The 16,116-nt window shown below is 41.7% G+C and overlaps 1 protein-coding gene across 3 annotated transcripts in view; it reads left to right on the top strand.

Annotated features, from left to right (window-relative positions):
* Nucleotides 1-16,116, top strand: part of CEP192 (centrosomal protein 192) — a 241,915-nt gene that overhangs the window by 197,391 nt on the left and 28,408 nt on the right. For all 3 annotated transcript variants that reach the window (XM_077270146.1, XM_077270148.1, XM_077270147.1), the window contains 10 exons: nucleotides 864-1,043; nucleotides 1,177-1,437; nucleotides 1,875-1,993; nucleotides 6,026-6,135; nucleotides 6,704-6,845; nucleotides 8,985-9,160; nucleotides 11,613-11,736; nucleotides 11,810-11,915; nucleotides 12,083-12,281; nucleotides 12,436-12,515. In XM_077270146.1, coding sequence (XP_077126261.1) covers nucleotides 864-1,043; nucleotides 1,177-1,437; nucleotides 1,875-1,993; nucleotides 6,026-6,135; nucleotides 6,704-6,845; nucleotides 8,985-9,160; nucleotides 11,613-11,736; nucleotides 11,810-11,915; nucleotides 12,083-12,281; nucleotides 12,436-12,515 — 1,497 coding nt within the window. The remainder of the gene's footprint in view (nucleotides 1-863; nucleotides 1,044-1,176; nucleotides 1,438-1,874; nucleotides 1,994-6,025; nucleotides 6,136-6,703; nucleotides 6,846-8,984; nucleotides 9,161-11,612; nucleotides 11,737-11,809; nucleotides 11,916-12,082; nucleotides 12,282-12,435; nucleotides 12,516-16,116) is intronic.

Below are 16,116 nucleotides of genomic sequence, written 5' to 3'. Positions count from 1 at the left end.
ATCAGTAGGTGATTACCACTAGAGGACTAGCTGTTTGGTGTCATCTAGTCCTAATGCTCTGTGTAAACTGAGCCCCCATCACGGGGCGGCTTTCTGTATACACTGTACCTTTCCAAAAAAACTGCCAGTGGTCTGGGAGGAATTATACAGAGATAAGCATTGAGAGAACTGCTAGATTTGCAGCAGAGAAAGCAGAGTGATTGTATCAAAACTACACCAAGTGGCGCAGTAAGTGACACCTCTCTGGAATCGGAGTCTCTGTCCCTACATCATGCTACTCTCAGATTACATGGCAAGACCTCGTGACAGATTCTCTTTAAGGCATTTCCAACTTTGTTCTCTACTCATATCAGAATGAATATCTACATTTTAGTATTCTATTTTAGCTTTTAAAAAGTTGGTACCTTCAGTATTATTGTTGCCCACTTATCCCAGCAAAGTTTTCATTTTGTTTAGGGTGTGAACACAATGCCGTAAGACAATCCTGCAAAAAAACTTATTGGAAAACTGAACTGTCTGCTCTTCCAGTTGCATAATATACAACTTTTTTTTCTTCTTGAGAAAAGCTGCCAACATGATGTGTCTCCTATAGATAATAACTGTACCAAGATATTGTGCCAGTGTTTCCCAGTGCCAGCAGTCAGGTCACTACATTAATATTCAAACCTACTATGAAGTGTTGTTAACTGACTAGTTACCATGAGCAAATACGGACACTTTATCTTACAACCTTTCATTCCCGTATGAGAACACAATCTATATTGTCAGTTTTGCTAAATTGTTTTTTTATTTCTATCTAGATATATAAAGGGGAAAAAAATACATTTTGGCTTGTATGTCTAATAAGCTTTTGTGTTCTGCAGTTGCAAAGTTCATTTGGACCAGAAGAACGTTTGACCAACGTTCGTGAGCTTACAATCCTCCCGAAAGAAGATTCTTGCATTCAGCTGATGTTTTCACCTACACGTGTAGGTTGTATGTTGGCTAAACTGGAGATCAAGCAATCTGGGATCAAACCTTCACAGCCAGGGATTAAATTTACTGTAAGTTTTGGTCTAATTTTTTTTCTTTAATATTTATTTTTTTTATTTAGAGGCAGGCAGTATTGCTAGTTACAAGTTGTTTTGACCCCCATAACTTATTTTTATTGTAACATTTTTGTTCCTCTTCCCCTAGATACCCCTGTCTGGTTATGGTGGGACAAGTAATGTAATACTTGAAGGCGTTAAAAAGCTGTCAGACAGCTACATGATAACGCTAAGTGGATTGATGGCTGACCGTGTGAGCAAGGGGAACGTCTCAGTCAGGAACACCGGCTCCAGGGCTGCATATGTTAAGGCTGTATGTTTTGCCAATGTACAGAAAGGTCTCCTAATGGATTCCGGCTCTTGTTCAGTTACTCCTGAAAAGTTTATATTGAAGGAAGGCACCCAGGAGGTAGGTTTATGGCTACGTTCACATTTGCGGTGTGCGCCGCAGCGTCGCCGCATGCGTCATGCGCCCCTATATTTAACATGGGGGCGCATGGACATGCGTCGCACTTGCGTTTTGCGCCGCATGCGTCCCTGCGGCGCCCACGTCCGGGCGCAGAGGACGCAGCAAGTTGCATTTTTGCTGCGTCCAAAATCAATGAAAAAAAGGACGCATGCGGCGCAAAACGCAGCGTTGTGCATGCGTTTTGCTGCGTTTTTGTTTGCGTTGTGCGTTGCGGCGCCGACGCTGCGGCGCACAACGCAAATGTGAACGTAGCCTTAGTTGGTTGTTTTTTTTTGAGTCTTGTTGTAGTTACTTGTGCTGTGTGAAGCTACTCCAAAAAGAGTACATTCTTAATCTTAAGATGTCTTCAGTGTTCAAATGTTTGTTTTTCATCATAGATGGTTACAATATCCTGCAATGGTACAGCACTGGAAGAATGTCTTCAATCCAGTACATCGCTGTTATTCACAGTCTGTTTTTTCTGCGGAGATGAAGTTTCAAGGCAGCAGTTTCGCAGGTTAGGTCTTTATATGTGAGTTGTGCAAGGCTATAAAAAACAGAGGTATATTAAGTAACTGCACCCCAATGCAAAATTAATTATTGATCCTGGCCAATCATTACAGTTCATAAAAATGTTAGGTCTTCTTTATATGAGGTGTCCGGGGGCAAATAAAATCCGACAAATTCACCCCCAATCTAAAATGCTATTGATTCAACATAATATTAAAGCAATTGTCTGGAGAGCTAATTTTCCATAGTCCCCAATCCATTTGAAGTGTGCAACCAACTTGCAGCTTCTCCTGGTATTATTTGACTGCCAGGGGGTTTCTCTGCCTGAAAAACAGCAAGGAGCTGATTGCCATTGTTTTCAGTTACTGAGTACTCCTTTCTAGGGTAGGTAAATGTGGGACTTATCCACTGTAGATGAAAATCTGTTGCCATGTACAGTAAAAAATAAACTTCAAAAATCCAGTCCAAAACTTAAAACGTCTTTGAATATATGCTTATATTATATCTTCACGTGTATACATGCACATAAGTATTGTGTACATAACGAATAGACAAAACACCCCATGGATAAAAATACATTAAAGATATACCGCAAATTTTCAATGGATCGAAATCTCAACTAAAATGCTTTAGTCTGCATACGATGTCTTCATAGATCTGTGTGGTCATGCAACTATTCTATCAAGTCCTTGGAGGTAGACCAACAAGTTGCACACACAGGTAGTGCTTATGGAGAGATCGTAGAGGCAGATTGGCGTGTAAACACACCTGCCACGTTTTGGAGTAGATCCCTTTTTACAACTTGTTTTTGTTATATGTGGCCTTTTTTTTATTTTTTTTATACTATAGGTGAATACGATGTGGAGAAACCTATCATCTTGCATTGTACATTCAGCTGCCATAATTGCTGTTTATTTTTGTTATCGTCATGACAATCTATATAATAAATTCACGTAGTTCAGATTTAAAGTACTCCGATCATTTTCTAGTGTGGATTTTTTTACACAGCATATGGTTAAGATTTCCTATAGTATCATCCACTTTGCTGGTGGTACTGTATTATGTACTGGATTTTGTGCATGCAAATCTTTGGGGAAATTCCGCCGCTTATCAGACCTGTGTAGATGTTGTGGAGACAAAGGGGTCATTGGGTGCTCTCTCGTCCGCTGGGACGGCTGGCTTTAGAAAGACTGCATGGTCCAGGGCTCATACCACTGAATGCCCGCTCTCTACCCGTGGGCAGAACACTATTCAGACTACACAGGGTGAGGGCAATAATTTACTGAACCACCAACGCACAATAGCATACAGAACAGTCCCAGCAAATACCCAAAATGGTGCAAATTAGAGAGTCTCACCATTCCGCTGATTCACCCGGATTAGAGCTGCTTCCAGTGTTGAATACCCCCACCAGTGGCTCGCCGATTTTGGCAGGCTCCCACATCGAGGAGGTAACGACAAGCTTAGGAAGCTAACAAAGAGCAGTGAGGTACAGGTGCATCTCACAAAATTAGAATATCTTCAAAAAGAATTTATTTCAGTTCTTCAATACAAAAAGTGAAACTCATATATTAAATAGTCATTACAAATAGAGTAATGTATTTCAAGTGTTTATTTCTGTTAATGTTGATGATTATGGCTTACAGCCAATGAAAACCCAAAAGTCATTATCTCAGTAAATTAGAATACTTTATAACACCAGCTTGAAAAAATAATTTTAACATCTGAAATGTTGGCCTACTGAAATGTATGTTCAGTAAGTGCACTCAATACTTGGTCGGGGCTCCGTCTGAGTCAATTACTGCATCAATGCGGCATGGCATGGAGGCGATCAGTCTGTGGCACTGCTGAGGTGTTATGGAAGCCCAGGTTGCTTTGATAGCAGCCTTCAGCTCATCTGCACTGTTGGGTCTGGTGTATCTCATCTTCCTCTTGACAATACCCTATAGATTCCCTATGGGCTTAGGTCAGGAGAGTTTGCTGGCCAATTAAGTACCATGATACTGTTGTATAAAAACTTTTGGCAGTGTGGACAGGTGCCAAGTGCTGCTGGAGATTGAAATTTCCATCTCCAAAAAAGCTTGTCGGCAGAGGGAAGCATGAAGTTCTCTAAAATTGCCTGTTAGATGGCTGCGTTGACTTTGGCCTTGATAAAACACAGTGTACCCTTACCAGCAGATTATATAGCTCCCCAAACCATCACTGATTGTGGAAACTTCATACTAGACCTCAAGCTGCTTGGATTGTCTTTCTCTCCATTATTCCTCCAGACTCTGGGACCTTGATTTCCAAGGTCTAGTGTGAAGTATCCACAATCATTTATGTTTTCGTGAGCCATGTCATCTGCTGGTGTACGTCCACTGTGTTTTATCAAGACCAAAGTCAGCGCAGCCGTTTACCAGGAAATTTTAGAGCACTTCATGATTCCCTCTGCCTACAAGCTTTTTGGAGATGGAAATTTAATTCTCCAGCAGGACTTGGCGCCTGTCCACACTGCCAAAAGTACCAATACCTGGTTTAAAAACAACAGTATCACTGTGCTTGATTGGCCAGCAAACTCGTCTGACCTTAACCCCATAAAGAATCTATGGGGTATTGTCAAGAGGAAGATGAGACTCCAGACCCAACAATGCAGATGAGCTAAAGGCTGCTATCAAAGCAACCTGGGCTTCCATAACACCTCAGCAGTGCCACAGGCCTCCATGCCACGCCGCATTGATGCATTAATTGATGCAAGAGGAGCTCCGACCAAGTATTGAGTGCATTTATTGAACATACATTTTAGTAGGCCAACATTTCGGATGTTAAAATCATTTTTTTAAGCTGGTGTTCTAAAGTATTCTAATTTACTGAGATAATGACTTTTGGGTTTTCATTGGCTGTAAGCTGTAATCATCAACATTAACAAAAATAAACACTTGAAATACATCACTCTATTTGTAATGACTATGTAATATGAGTTTCACTTTTTGTATTGAAGAACTGAAATAAATTCTTTTTGATGATATTCTAATTTTGTGAGATGCACCTGTATGTGGCCAGGTGACCCGATAATCCCTACCTGGATTCTTTAAGATGTCTCTGGGGTTTCAGTGATGTCAATGAAGCAGTCCTGTGTTCTTCCAGCTGGGGTCCCAGTCCCCTAAGCTGATCTGTAGAGTCACACGGACCAGAAGAAAAAGTCTCTTTATATAGTTCACAACTGGCCTTCTACCAGCATCCAGAGGTCAGAGAGATGTGAATGAGGCCAAGCTTCATTGTTTGATTATGTAATCTATTTGCATAGTTTTTCCTCCTTTGTTTGGGAATGCCAACGAACTAGCATGGACAATGTATGTAATCAACATATCAGCAAGCCTCATTGTTTAGTGGCCATGCATTAATGTTTTGCAAAGAAAATAAACTGTAGGAGATAATATTGGAGGTAAATATTCGTCCTACAAGAAGAGTCAATATGTCAGACAGCAGTTTGAATCTGGGCCTACACAATTTACGTCTGGCATAATTAAGAAGAAATGCTGTGTTGTCACAGATGTACTCTAGACATACTTACAGAACATCATAAATTCTTGCTGCATTGAGTTAGCAGCAGTCAAAAACAAGTGTTTTCTGTAAGTTATAACGCCCTCTTCATAACTGCATAACTTTTATCCCTTATTTCAATCACTGAGACATTCAATAAAATGTCAGTGTCCTGTCTAGATGAACACTTTCTGAATTTCTTGACTGCTTATTGTAATCCGTTTAACCCTATCATTGCACAAGTTCTTTTATAATTACAATTTGAAAAGTTTGCATTAACAAATGTTCTCCGCTCTTGAGCACTTTGGGAGGAAGATGATGTAGCCTTTGATCATTTGGATTTCAGCTGAGTTTATTAAGAAATGCCTCACTTGCTGATTTGGTCCTAATAATGGGAACAGTGATACTGTCTGTGAAAGACTGTAGAATGTGATAGCGCAGTGTAAGCTAGCGTAAATAAATGGTCATGCCGTTATGGTACACCTCCATTTTAACACTAATATTTGTTTCCGAACAGAGCGCTGCAGTACAAGCCTGAATCTGCACAAAAAACCATTGCTGAAAATGCAAGGTTAAAGAATATAAGATTTGATGAAGAGTTTCGCAGTGAGCACCTTGTGTCTGAAGGTAATTTGCATGTTTTCTGCACTATACAAATCTGATACAGATTTTTCATGTGCTTGTTGCTGTTTTCTTTTGTATGTAAATCTGCAGCTCCCCATTTCACAGATGATCATTCTGAACTACAAGGCCATGAAAGCACATATTCCCTTTTCCACCCACGATCACATTGTATATGTGATGTTGCTTTCCATCGTTTGTAGCTTGATGGATGAAAGTGTCATGTTTTGTATCTTCTGTATGTTTTTGTGCTTTACCGCCTACACAATGGCCTGCTGTTTAGGGAAACCTGTATAGGTTGTTTCTGGAGGCTTTGACATGCATCTAGGCTATGCAATCAATATCTGATTGTTCTGAGCTTGACCTCTGATTCCTCCATGACCAACCATACATCTGCCTGGAAACAAGAGTGCAGAGAAGTCTGATCAGTAGAGGTCAAATCTTTGATATCATATTACCTCTCCTCTTGGGCAACTCCTTCAATAACAACTCCAATATAATCATCTTTAGTATGAGTTATTCTGACTGAACAGCTACAGAATGTTAAATCTAATTGAGTCTTTTACTTTTTCAGTGTATGATTTGCCACAAAGACCAAATGATGTCCAACTTTTCTATGGCAATATGCATAAAGTTGCACTGTCTGTTTTTGGAAGTGCTTCGGAAGTGAATAATGGTGAAACTTTGCTTCCTTGTCGAAATATTAACCTAGCCAGGTAATGCCTGTAATCCATTTTTAAAAACTAAAATTACCACTAATGACTTCAACAGAAACCAAAACTAAATAGTGTGATTCTGGCATACCATGCACAATGCCAGAATTTATTAATAACATAATAGATTATGGCCGCACACATCTGTGCTAAAATAAGGAAGTTTGAAATATGTGGAATAGGAATAGCATAACGGCTTATGAACTTTATGAACAAACATGAGATTTTAGCACAAGATTTGGCCAAACTTTGTGAGCCCATTCACCAACGACAAGGTAATCTCAGATTGAATGGGTAACTACACTGACTGCCTGGTGTGAACACTTACCTATGGTCTCTGAGCTACTGCCCAATGGCAGTCAGTGTAGTTACCCATTCAATCTGAGATTACCTTGTCGTTGGTGAATGGGCTCACAAAGTTTGGCCAAATCTTGTGCTAAAATCTCATGTTTGTTCATAAAGTTCATAAGCCGTTATGCTATTCCTATTCCACATATTTCAAACTTCCTTATTTTAGCACAGATGTGTGCGGCCATAATCTATTATGTATGTATCTTTTTTGGCTGTGCACCAGCATTTATAATTATTATATATATTGTTCAGTCAGTTTACTTATTTTTAGAATTTATTAATAAGTTATGGTGAGAGGATAAATCCTGAGTAATGTTTGATAGTACTGCAGACCTACCACCTCATTAAAATTGCTGCTTAAAGGGAACCTGTCAAACTTGAACTCCACCTAAAATCATTTATATGACTGTGTAGCCCTTTAAAGTACAAGCCAGTCAATCCCTTTATGCAAATGTATAAGAAGAGAGGAACGCACTCACCGGGCAGGCAAAATCCAATCCTTTATTGAAGCATGGATAAACTTAGCAGGGAGGGGAGTGGAGGGTGACGGACGACGGCCGTTTCACGCTGACGAGCGCTTCTACGGGTCCCCAATAAAGGATTGGATTTTACCTGCCCGGTGAGTGCGTTCCTCTCTTCTTATACATTTGGATATTTATTGTCTTGTTTTCCTTGGATACTGCACCACTGGAGCTGCCGTGTGGGACTCTCAGCATTATTTTTGTTTGTTATGCTAGGTGGTTCGCTTGGCTGCAGCTGTGCGGAGGTGATCTCTTTTTTCTTTTTCTCTGGATATATCAATCCCTTTATGACCCCAAAGCACTGCTGCATCAGAGAGAAATGGCGTCTTTTGTGTCTGGAAGCGCCATTGGGGTATGACCATGTACTTCTAGCTTCTCATCCTCATACTGTTTCCTACCTAACCCCACTCTTCCCTGGAGGATTGGCCGATCATTTCCTCTGGTGTGTGGACAATGACCGGTCAATCAGCCAAGGGAGGGCGCTGCTGAGTAGCAAACACAGCTTGAGGATGATGAGTTAGAAATACCTGGTCAGGCACAACCTCAAAGTGCAGTTTCTCACTGCAGGAACAGTGATCTGGGTCATAAAAGGATCGACTGGCTTATCATGTAATCGGGTTGCACAAACTGGGAGGTAAAAATTGCTGATAAGTTCCCTTTAATTATTACTACCTTTTATGTCTGGAGATATACATATAATATAAAAAATACAATATGAACGTATCATACATATAGTTTCTATTGTGCCAGTCTTACCTCCGATATCTGATGTCTTATTAAAAATCACAGGTGAAAATATGCAGAGTCTCTTTCATGGCTTGTTTTCTTGTCTGTCATGTGAAAACAGTTCAGCTTTTCTAAGTGCCTGTTTGAACATTGCAGTTTTGCTGCATTTTTTCCGCTCCTTTTCAAGGCTAAAAAATGCTGCAGTTTACAGTACCAGCATGATGAATGAGAGTTCTGAAATCTCAACCACATGCTGCTTTATTTTTTTTTTTTCTTGCCATATTTTAACCATCAGTCTGTTTTTTTAAAAAAAAAATCTGCCGCATGTTGTGTTCTCATTTTTTCACCCATCCAAATGAATGAGGGGAAAAAGCAAGTAAAGAACGCGAGTAGTGTGTCAGAAGCACAAGTATCTTATGAACTGTTTTTCCTACTGTGCACTTAGAAGAATTTACTGCAAATGTTTCTATTACCTTTTTTTTCCCCCCACTCTACCTTCTCCACATCCCCATCTCACCCAACTCCCGTTTGGATTCATATATAGTCCTTTAGGAAATACAGAGCGAAACTTTAGCAATGCATCACTGGATGTGTTACCGGTCAGAGGCCCACAAGGACCTTTTTTGACAAACCGTAATGTCTCATTCCAAAAGAACGTTCTTGAACAACATCCATGGAGTGTCCTGCCAGAGGCCCTAATGTTGAAAGCGTCTGCTGCTGGTATGTACTCCTTCTTCAGCATTAATTACTGCCTTATTGTAATTATTGTTAGCGTTGTGTCTGTATGGGAGCTGTAAACAAGAGTTTTATTCCTGTATTATGTCTGAGAGTATGTGCAGATGTTCAGTAATTGGCAGCGCTTTGGACACAGCACATATCCGCTGCGTCCAAAGTACTACCGTCTGTTGAACGCAGGTGATTCCGCATGTGTTCACTGAGCCGTGCGGATTCACCGCGTTCAATACATTGTATGGGTGAAATTTATCTTGCGGATGCTAGTGTGTCCGCAAGATAAATAGACGTTCTGTGGTCTAGAGAGATGTGCCGCATGTCCGCCTCCACGGCCGTCTCTGGACACATAGTGGCCATGGGATTTCTTGAAATCCCTTCCACTATGCTGTAACATCTGGCTGCTGCTCAAGTATGCAGTGTCCAACGCGCAACAATTGTGTGCACATACCATTATGGTATGAATGATAATAGTACTGACTGTACCTATACAGTGAGGTTATTGCTGAATATAGCTTTTCTCATGCGTAGTCAGGAAACTTTTTAAATGTTTGTTTTAAAAATAAATTAAACTATATCTCTCATGTATTTTAATACAGATTTTACAGAATATTTATATAGTAAAGGGATTACCCGTCAAAATTAAAACTATTTCCTCATAGACTGGGTATGTATATATGAAAAAAGAAAAAAAAAACCTTGTCATACCTACCTACCGGCACCCACCTGGATCCAGAATAAGCCACTCTGTGGTCTGCGCAAACATAACACCAGGCTGCCACCATTCAACCAGACGCCATAGCGCTGAGGCTTCTGGTTTCTGCGTTCTAGTGAATTTCAGCAGCACATCATCATAAAACATCTGACGTGCTACTCAAACCGGTCTCTGGTCGCAGTGATCCTGCTGCTAGTGAAACTGTGACGTTTCCACCCTGTAAGCACAGACCACAAAGCAGCCTGCTGTGGACCCAGGTGAAAGCCAATTCGGAAGGATCACTTCGGTTATTATTTCTTACTGCTCCTAGCCTCCTTTTTGAAGGTTTAATTTTCCACAAACTACTCCTATAAAATTGGCTAGTTCAAATTAAAAACTACTTTATACCTTTGTTACCAGATGTTTCCTCTTTGTTAGAGTAGAATCTCAAATAAAGTAAAAGGAGAACATCGTACAGTAATATACATTTATTTTTAAAGTCCCAAATTTCAGACACAATGGACACAGCGACATAATAAATATCTACTTATATAATTGCCTTAAATTGTCTGTCATCCACTTCCGTCTGGACGTCCTCTAATCCCACAATCCACCGTGCCGCACCTGAAGTACGCCGACCGCCATATTGGAATACGCAAGTGATGGGTATTCCAATATGGCACCCGCTGGTGGTACCAGGCCCTTGCTCAGTACCACCAGTGGGTCATCGCTGGACCCCCCGCTGGGACTCCCCCGCCGCTGCAGAGGGAGAGAGCGGGGACGGCCAGTGGAGAGAGGGGCTGCTGAGGGGGAGAGCGGGGCTGTGGAGGGAGAATGCGGGATAGCGATTGTAGAGTGGGGCTGCAGAAGGAAGAGAGCGTGACGGTGGATGGAGAGCTGGGCTGCGGAGGGGGCTGCTGAGTTGCTGACGGACAAAGCGTGACAGCAGGAGATGTGGAAGAACACAGCGAAGATGGTGGATGGAGAGCGGGGCTGCTGAGAGAGAATGCTGGACGGTGGGTGGAGAGCTGGGCTTTGGAGGGAGAAAGCGCTGCGGAGGGAGAGAGCGGGACAGCCAGTGGAGAGCTGGGCTGCTGTGGAGGGAGAATGCGGGACAGCGATTGTAGAGTTGGGGCTGCAGAAGGAGAGAGCATGACGGTGGATGGAGAGCTGGGCTGCGGAGGGAGACAGTGGGGCTGCAGAGCTGCTGACAGACAAAGCGGGACGGCCAGTGGAGACTGGGGATGTGGAAGAACACAGCGGGACGGAGGATGGAGAGCGGGGCTGCTGAGAGAGAATGCAGGATGGTGGGTGGAGAGCTGGGCTTTGGAAAGAGAAAGCGGGACGGCGAGCGGAGAGCTGGGCTGCAGAGGGAGAGAGCGGGCCTACAGAGGGAGAGAGCGGGACGGCAGTTAGTTACTATGCCCGGTCATCGCCGGGCTCTTCAGCTAGTCATTATAATAAAAGATTGTGTTCACGGTTTCTTCATTTCTTGGTCTTCCACTAGTCTTATAAGTTTGTGCTTTGTTCTTTGTTTTTTATTTTTTAAATAGTACGTGGTTTTGATCTTTTATATTGGTTGCTGGAGTGTTGATGTACCTGATCTATATCTTGTGGTTCTAATTTGAGGTTCTTGGCACAAAAGCTTTATGAAATTTTGAGACATCTCACTCAAATATGTTTGATAAAACTGTCCTTTACAGGTAAACAGTGTTATTCTTATTTTAGTAAACGGCTCTTCTCTTTTAGGTGGCTTGGCAACAACAGGCCATATCCAAATTGTGAACAATGGTCCAAAATCATTACAATTTGATCTTTCTTGGCCTGCTCATTATCTTACTATCAAACCTCAGCATGGAAATGTCCAGCCTCAGTAAGTCACACACTCAGTTGGATTTAGCTTCTGCTAGGAGTTTTGATGTATTAATACATTTCTCTTTTTATAGGAGCCATGCAGTTATTCAAGTGATCCCAAATCCTTTGATGTCCACAAAGCAGAGTATGCTTCCATGGAGCGGCCAGATTTATATCCATTGTGACTTTGGGCAGAAGGTATATTGCTTATATATGGAGATGGTTGGTGATGGGAAAAAATATATATATATTTTTTATGATTAGTTTTTAAAGTATTTGAAGCAGTTATGCTGTCTTACTATGTGAACTTTTATTTTCCGTAAAATACAATTAGTCTTATTTTCCTTAAAATCTTTATCCTGCAGATTGTTAAAGTTCAGATAATTAGTGAGGCCATCCCAGTTGTGTCTGCAAATGGAGTACCAAAGTCATTGTCTATGTTCTCGACTCATATGGAATCACCAAGTCATGTAGCGAAACCAGTCTCCAAATCTACCTCTTCTAAAGTTGAAATAAAAAATCGGACTGTAGTGTTTCCTAGAACTGTTGCAGGTGATAGTTCAGGTAATGTCTATTTTTATCTTTTGCTATGAAGAGAATAAAGCATTCATTACATAAGTAATGTTCTATAGATGTGTTTTGGTTTGTACTGTACCTTTTTTGTTACAATTGTTTATTACAATTATTTATGCTTTTTTATTTCATTTCTCTACATTAGAGACTTTTTTGGACATTGAAAATCCAACCGATGAAGATATTAAATGGCTTCTTTCATCTTTTGCACCTCCCTATGTTAAGGTATGCTTTTTATTTGTTTTGTAAATTGAACATATAGTTTTAAGGACTGGGTGCCACTGTGTTGAATTACACTGCAATATCACTAGTATTTTTGTCTGTGATGCAGATGTGTAGATCCTCTACATCTAGAAATATGTATTTTAAATATTTTTTGCAATTATTAAAGCTGTTGAAAAATGTGTCTCGCACATTACAAATGAGTTTGCCTAGAATTTCTCATGAGAAAGTAGTACAAGACATTAACAGAAATATCATTCTCTAGATCCCTGACATAGTATAACAGATTAGAATTAGAACTAGTGCAAATCGATTTGCAGGACCTAGGCCATTTTGGTAATTTGTGGCCAGTGAATGGGTTATCTGAAACGCCTCTTTTCCAGGATGTCCCTTGTGACAACACACCAGGAGGTAGTCCTTCTCATCTTCTATGGACAGGAAACACACGGGAGGTTTAAAGCCCCCTCCATCTCACACTGTTTTTTCAGTCTCTAGGAGGATGTGCAATGTTGCAGGGGTCACCTGAAACGAGCTCAGTGCGATCAGTCGGGATTAATTATTTTCCTCCTGAATAGAGGCTTGTGGCTGATGCCTCGCTGGGTTAGGGGTCCCACAGCCTGCGTCAGTAGAGAGGGATGTGGCTCCTGGCTTTCACCCCTTCCCTCCTTAGAGGGCTCTCTGTTACCAGCCGCAGCTTCCCCCAGGGCACGCATCTGTTGACGCGCTTCCAGGTTACCATGGGAAGGTGCAGGATGATCTGCTTGTGCGGTCTGCCTTCCAGGGTGAAACTCGAGGGATTATGGATCGTGGTGCAGAGGCATATTCCTACCAGAAAAAAGTGCCTATTGTGGGCTTCTGACGTGCACAGTCTGACCATGTATTCTAATCCTACTTGTTCTGAGACACCGTCCGAACAATCCCTGGGCATGGTAAGTCTTAATGATTGTCATTGGCCCCAATGTTTTCTTGAGTAAATCAGGAAATCTTTAGCCCTATTCGCTCCTATCTTGTTAAATTTTAGGACACAGGAGCGACTATAGGGTCTGGTTCTTACTCCATGAAGAACTCCAGAATATGTGCAACTTGAAATGCCAAACTACTCGAGACACACAAACAGTTGTGTGCTGAGTGTATCATGAAGATCATAATGGTGGAACAGATTTCTTTCATGGTTGACATAAGATCTATGATTAGGGAACAAGTACAAAACACGGCCTTCAGTCTTATTCCCCTTTAGATGATACAGGTCCTGTCCCGTCATAAGTGCCAGGTGGGAAATTCATATGTCTTCGGATGAAAAGAAAGGTTCCTATTATTCTGACCAGGATCTCGAGGGTGGAGTTTATACACTTCAGTCGTCCCAGAGGAAAGGAAAAAGTATTATATCTCATCTGACGAGCTATTACGTGCCGTACTGAATACTATGAAGATTGAAGAGGCGCAGGTGGCTCACTCCATACAAGATGAAATGTTTGGAGTGCTGAGAACTCGGAGAAACAGAGTCTTTCCAGTGAACAAACATATTAGAGCCATGATAATGTAAGAATGGGAAGATGCAGAGAAGAGGCTTGGTATCCTCAGAGATTTCAATGCTAGTCTCCCTTTTGAACAAGAGGAGGTTAAAGTTTGCGAGAAAAAAACTAAAAATTGACATCCCAATAGCCAGAGTGGCAAAGAAAACTTTGATCCCTTATGAGGATTCTTCCCATCTCTGTGATACGATGGATAGGAAGGCAGAGGGGTTACTAAGAAAGGCCTGGGAAGCCCCAGCCGCTATCATTAGTGGCAATATAGCAGCCACCTCAGTGGCTAGGTTTATAAGTTAATGGATCAACGAATTGAGTACCCAATTGAAATCCCATACTCCTAGAGAGATTGTACTAGAATACCTTCTGTTGATGAAAATGGCCACGGGGTTTATGGCGGATTCATCGGCCAAGTCAGAGAAATTTTGTGCCAGGAACAATGTTATTTCTAATTCTGCTAGGCAGGCCATCTGCTTAAAAACATGGTCAAGAGATAGCCATTCCAAAAGCAAGCTATGCTCAATTCCCTTTTCAGGGTCACAGGTGTTCGGCCCAGTCTTAGACGGAAATCCTAGAAATGGCATCTGACAAGAAAAAGGGGTTTCCAGAAGAAAGGCTATAGAGATTCATTTCTTTGAATAGGTCCCGTCCATCCCAGAGACAGAAGTTTAAAGGGAAGGTAAATCTGACAGATGGAATTACACAAAGGGAGATAAGGGTAGAAGTAACTCGCTCGGTTCAGGTCCAAGCACAGGGAAACCTTGATGCCAAAAGAGCTAGGGGGAGGCTTTGGTTCTTTCTAGGAGTTTGACAATCACACAAAACCAGTGGGTTCTTCAGGTTGTAGTGGAAGGCTACAATATGTAATTTATTCATCTCCCTACACTGGCTTGAAAGGGATATCCGGAATCTAGTAGCATTCGGGGCGGTTATTCCTTATCCTCAGTCAGAAGTATACCAGTGCCACTACTCCTTTTTCTTTTCTATTAAAAAAAACCCCAAAACCCTTGGATATCATGCCATCATAAACTTAAAGCCCTTAAACCAGTGGGTCAGGTACAAGAAGTTAAGAATGGAGACAATGAGATCGCCATCCCTTTAAGGTACGTTCCCGTGGTCAGTAAATGCAACGTCCAGATGTAACAGCATAGTGGATGGTATTTCTTGAAATTCCCTGCCCACTATGTGTACACCGATGTCCGCAGCTTACCTTCAGAGACAGACATGCGGCGCGTCTTTCCAGATCACAGCATGTCTATTTATCATCTCCGCAAGATAAGTTTCACCCGTCCAATGTATTGAGACACGGCGATTCCGCATGGTTCAATGAACACATGTGGAATCACCTGCGTTCAAAAGCCGGCAGCGCTTTGGACACAGCAGACATGTGCTGCGTCCCAAGCGCTGCCGATTACTGACCGTGGAGCCTAATAGGAAAGGATTCCGTAATGTGCACTTTGGATTTAAAAGATGCTTATTGTCATGTGGCTATCCATTCTTCTTGTCAGCAGTTTGTGAGGTTTGCGCTAAAACATCAGGGGGTAGTTAATCATTTTCAATTTCAGCGCTTTCTGGCCCCTCAGATATTCACAAAATCAAGATATTGGCCTTTTTAACAGCAGTAAAGGGGTAATTATCATCCCAAACTTGGACAATTTCCTTTTTAGTGGTAGATTTAGCATAACAACTCGACTTCCATATCTCAAGAACTATCCTCGACTCCCACCTAAAAACAATTTTTCTGCCCCCAATAAAACAGGAAGAATTCAGGAACACAGTTCAGTAATTTCAGGGGGGAAAAGCGGGTCTCAATCAGACTTGAAATTAAAATATTGGTATTAATGATATCTTGTTTTCCAAGTGTACGAAGGGGTCAGGCCCACTTGAGAATTCTGCTGAAAGCGATATTGGCCGCCTGGGACAGGCGACCATCAGGACTAGACGAAAAAAAAGTCATATCTGACAAGCTGAAAAGGCAGTTGACATGGTGGACATCTCTAAGAAATCCCCAAAGAGGGGTGACTTGGATCCTTTCCTTATGCATCTGGGTCACTACTGACACAAGTCAGCAAGGTTAA

Source organism: Ranitomeya variabilis, chromosome 6 (genome assembly GCF_051348905.1).
Source record: "Ranitomeya variabilis isolate aRanVar5 chromosome 6, aRanVar5.hap1, whole genome shotgun sequence".
Lineage (NCBI taxonomy): Eukaryota > Metazoa > Chordata > Amphibia > Anura > Dendrobatidae > Ranitomeya > Ranitomeya variabilis.
The sequence above is the reverse complement of the archived record's forward strand: the minus strand, read 5'-3'. Positions and strand labels throughout refer to the sequence as shown.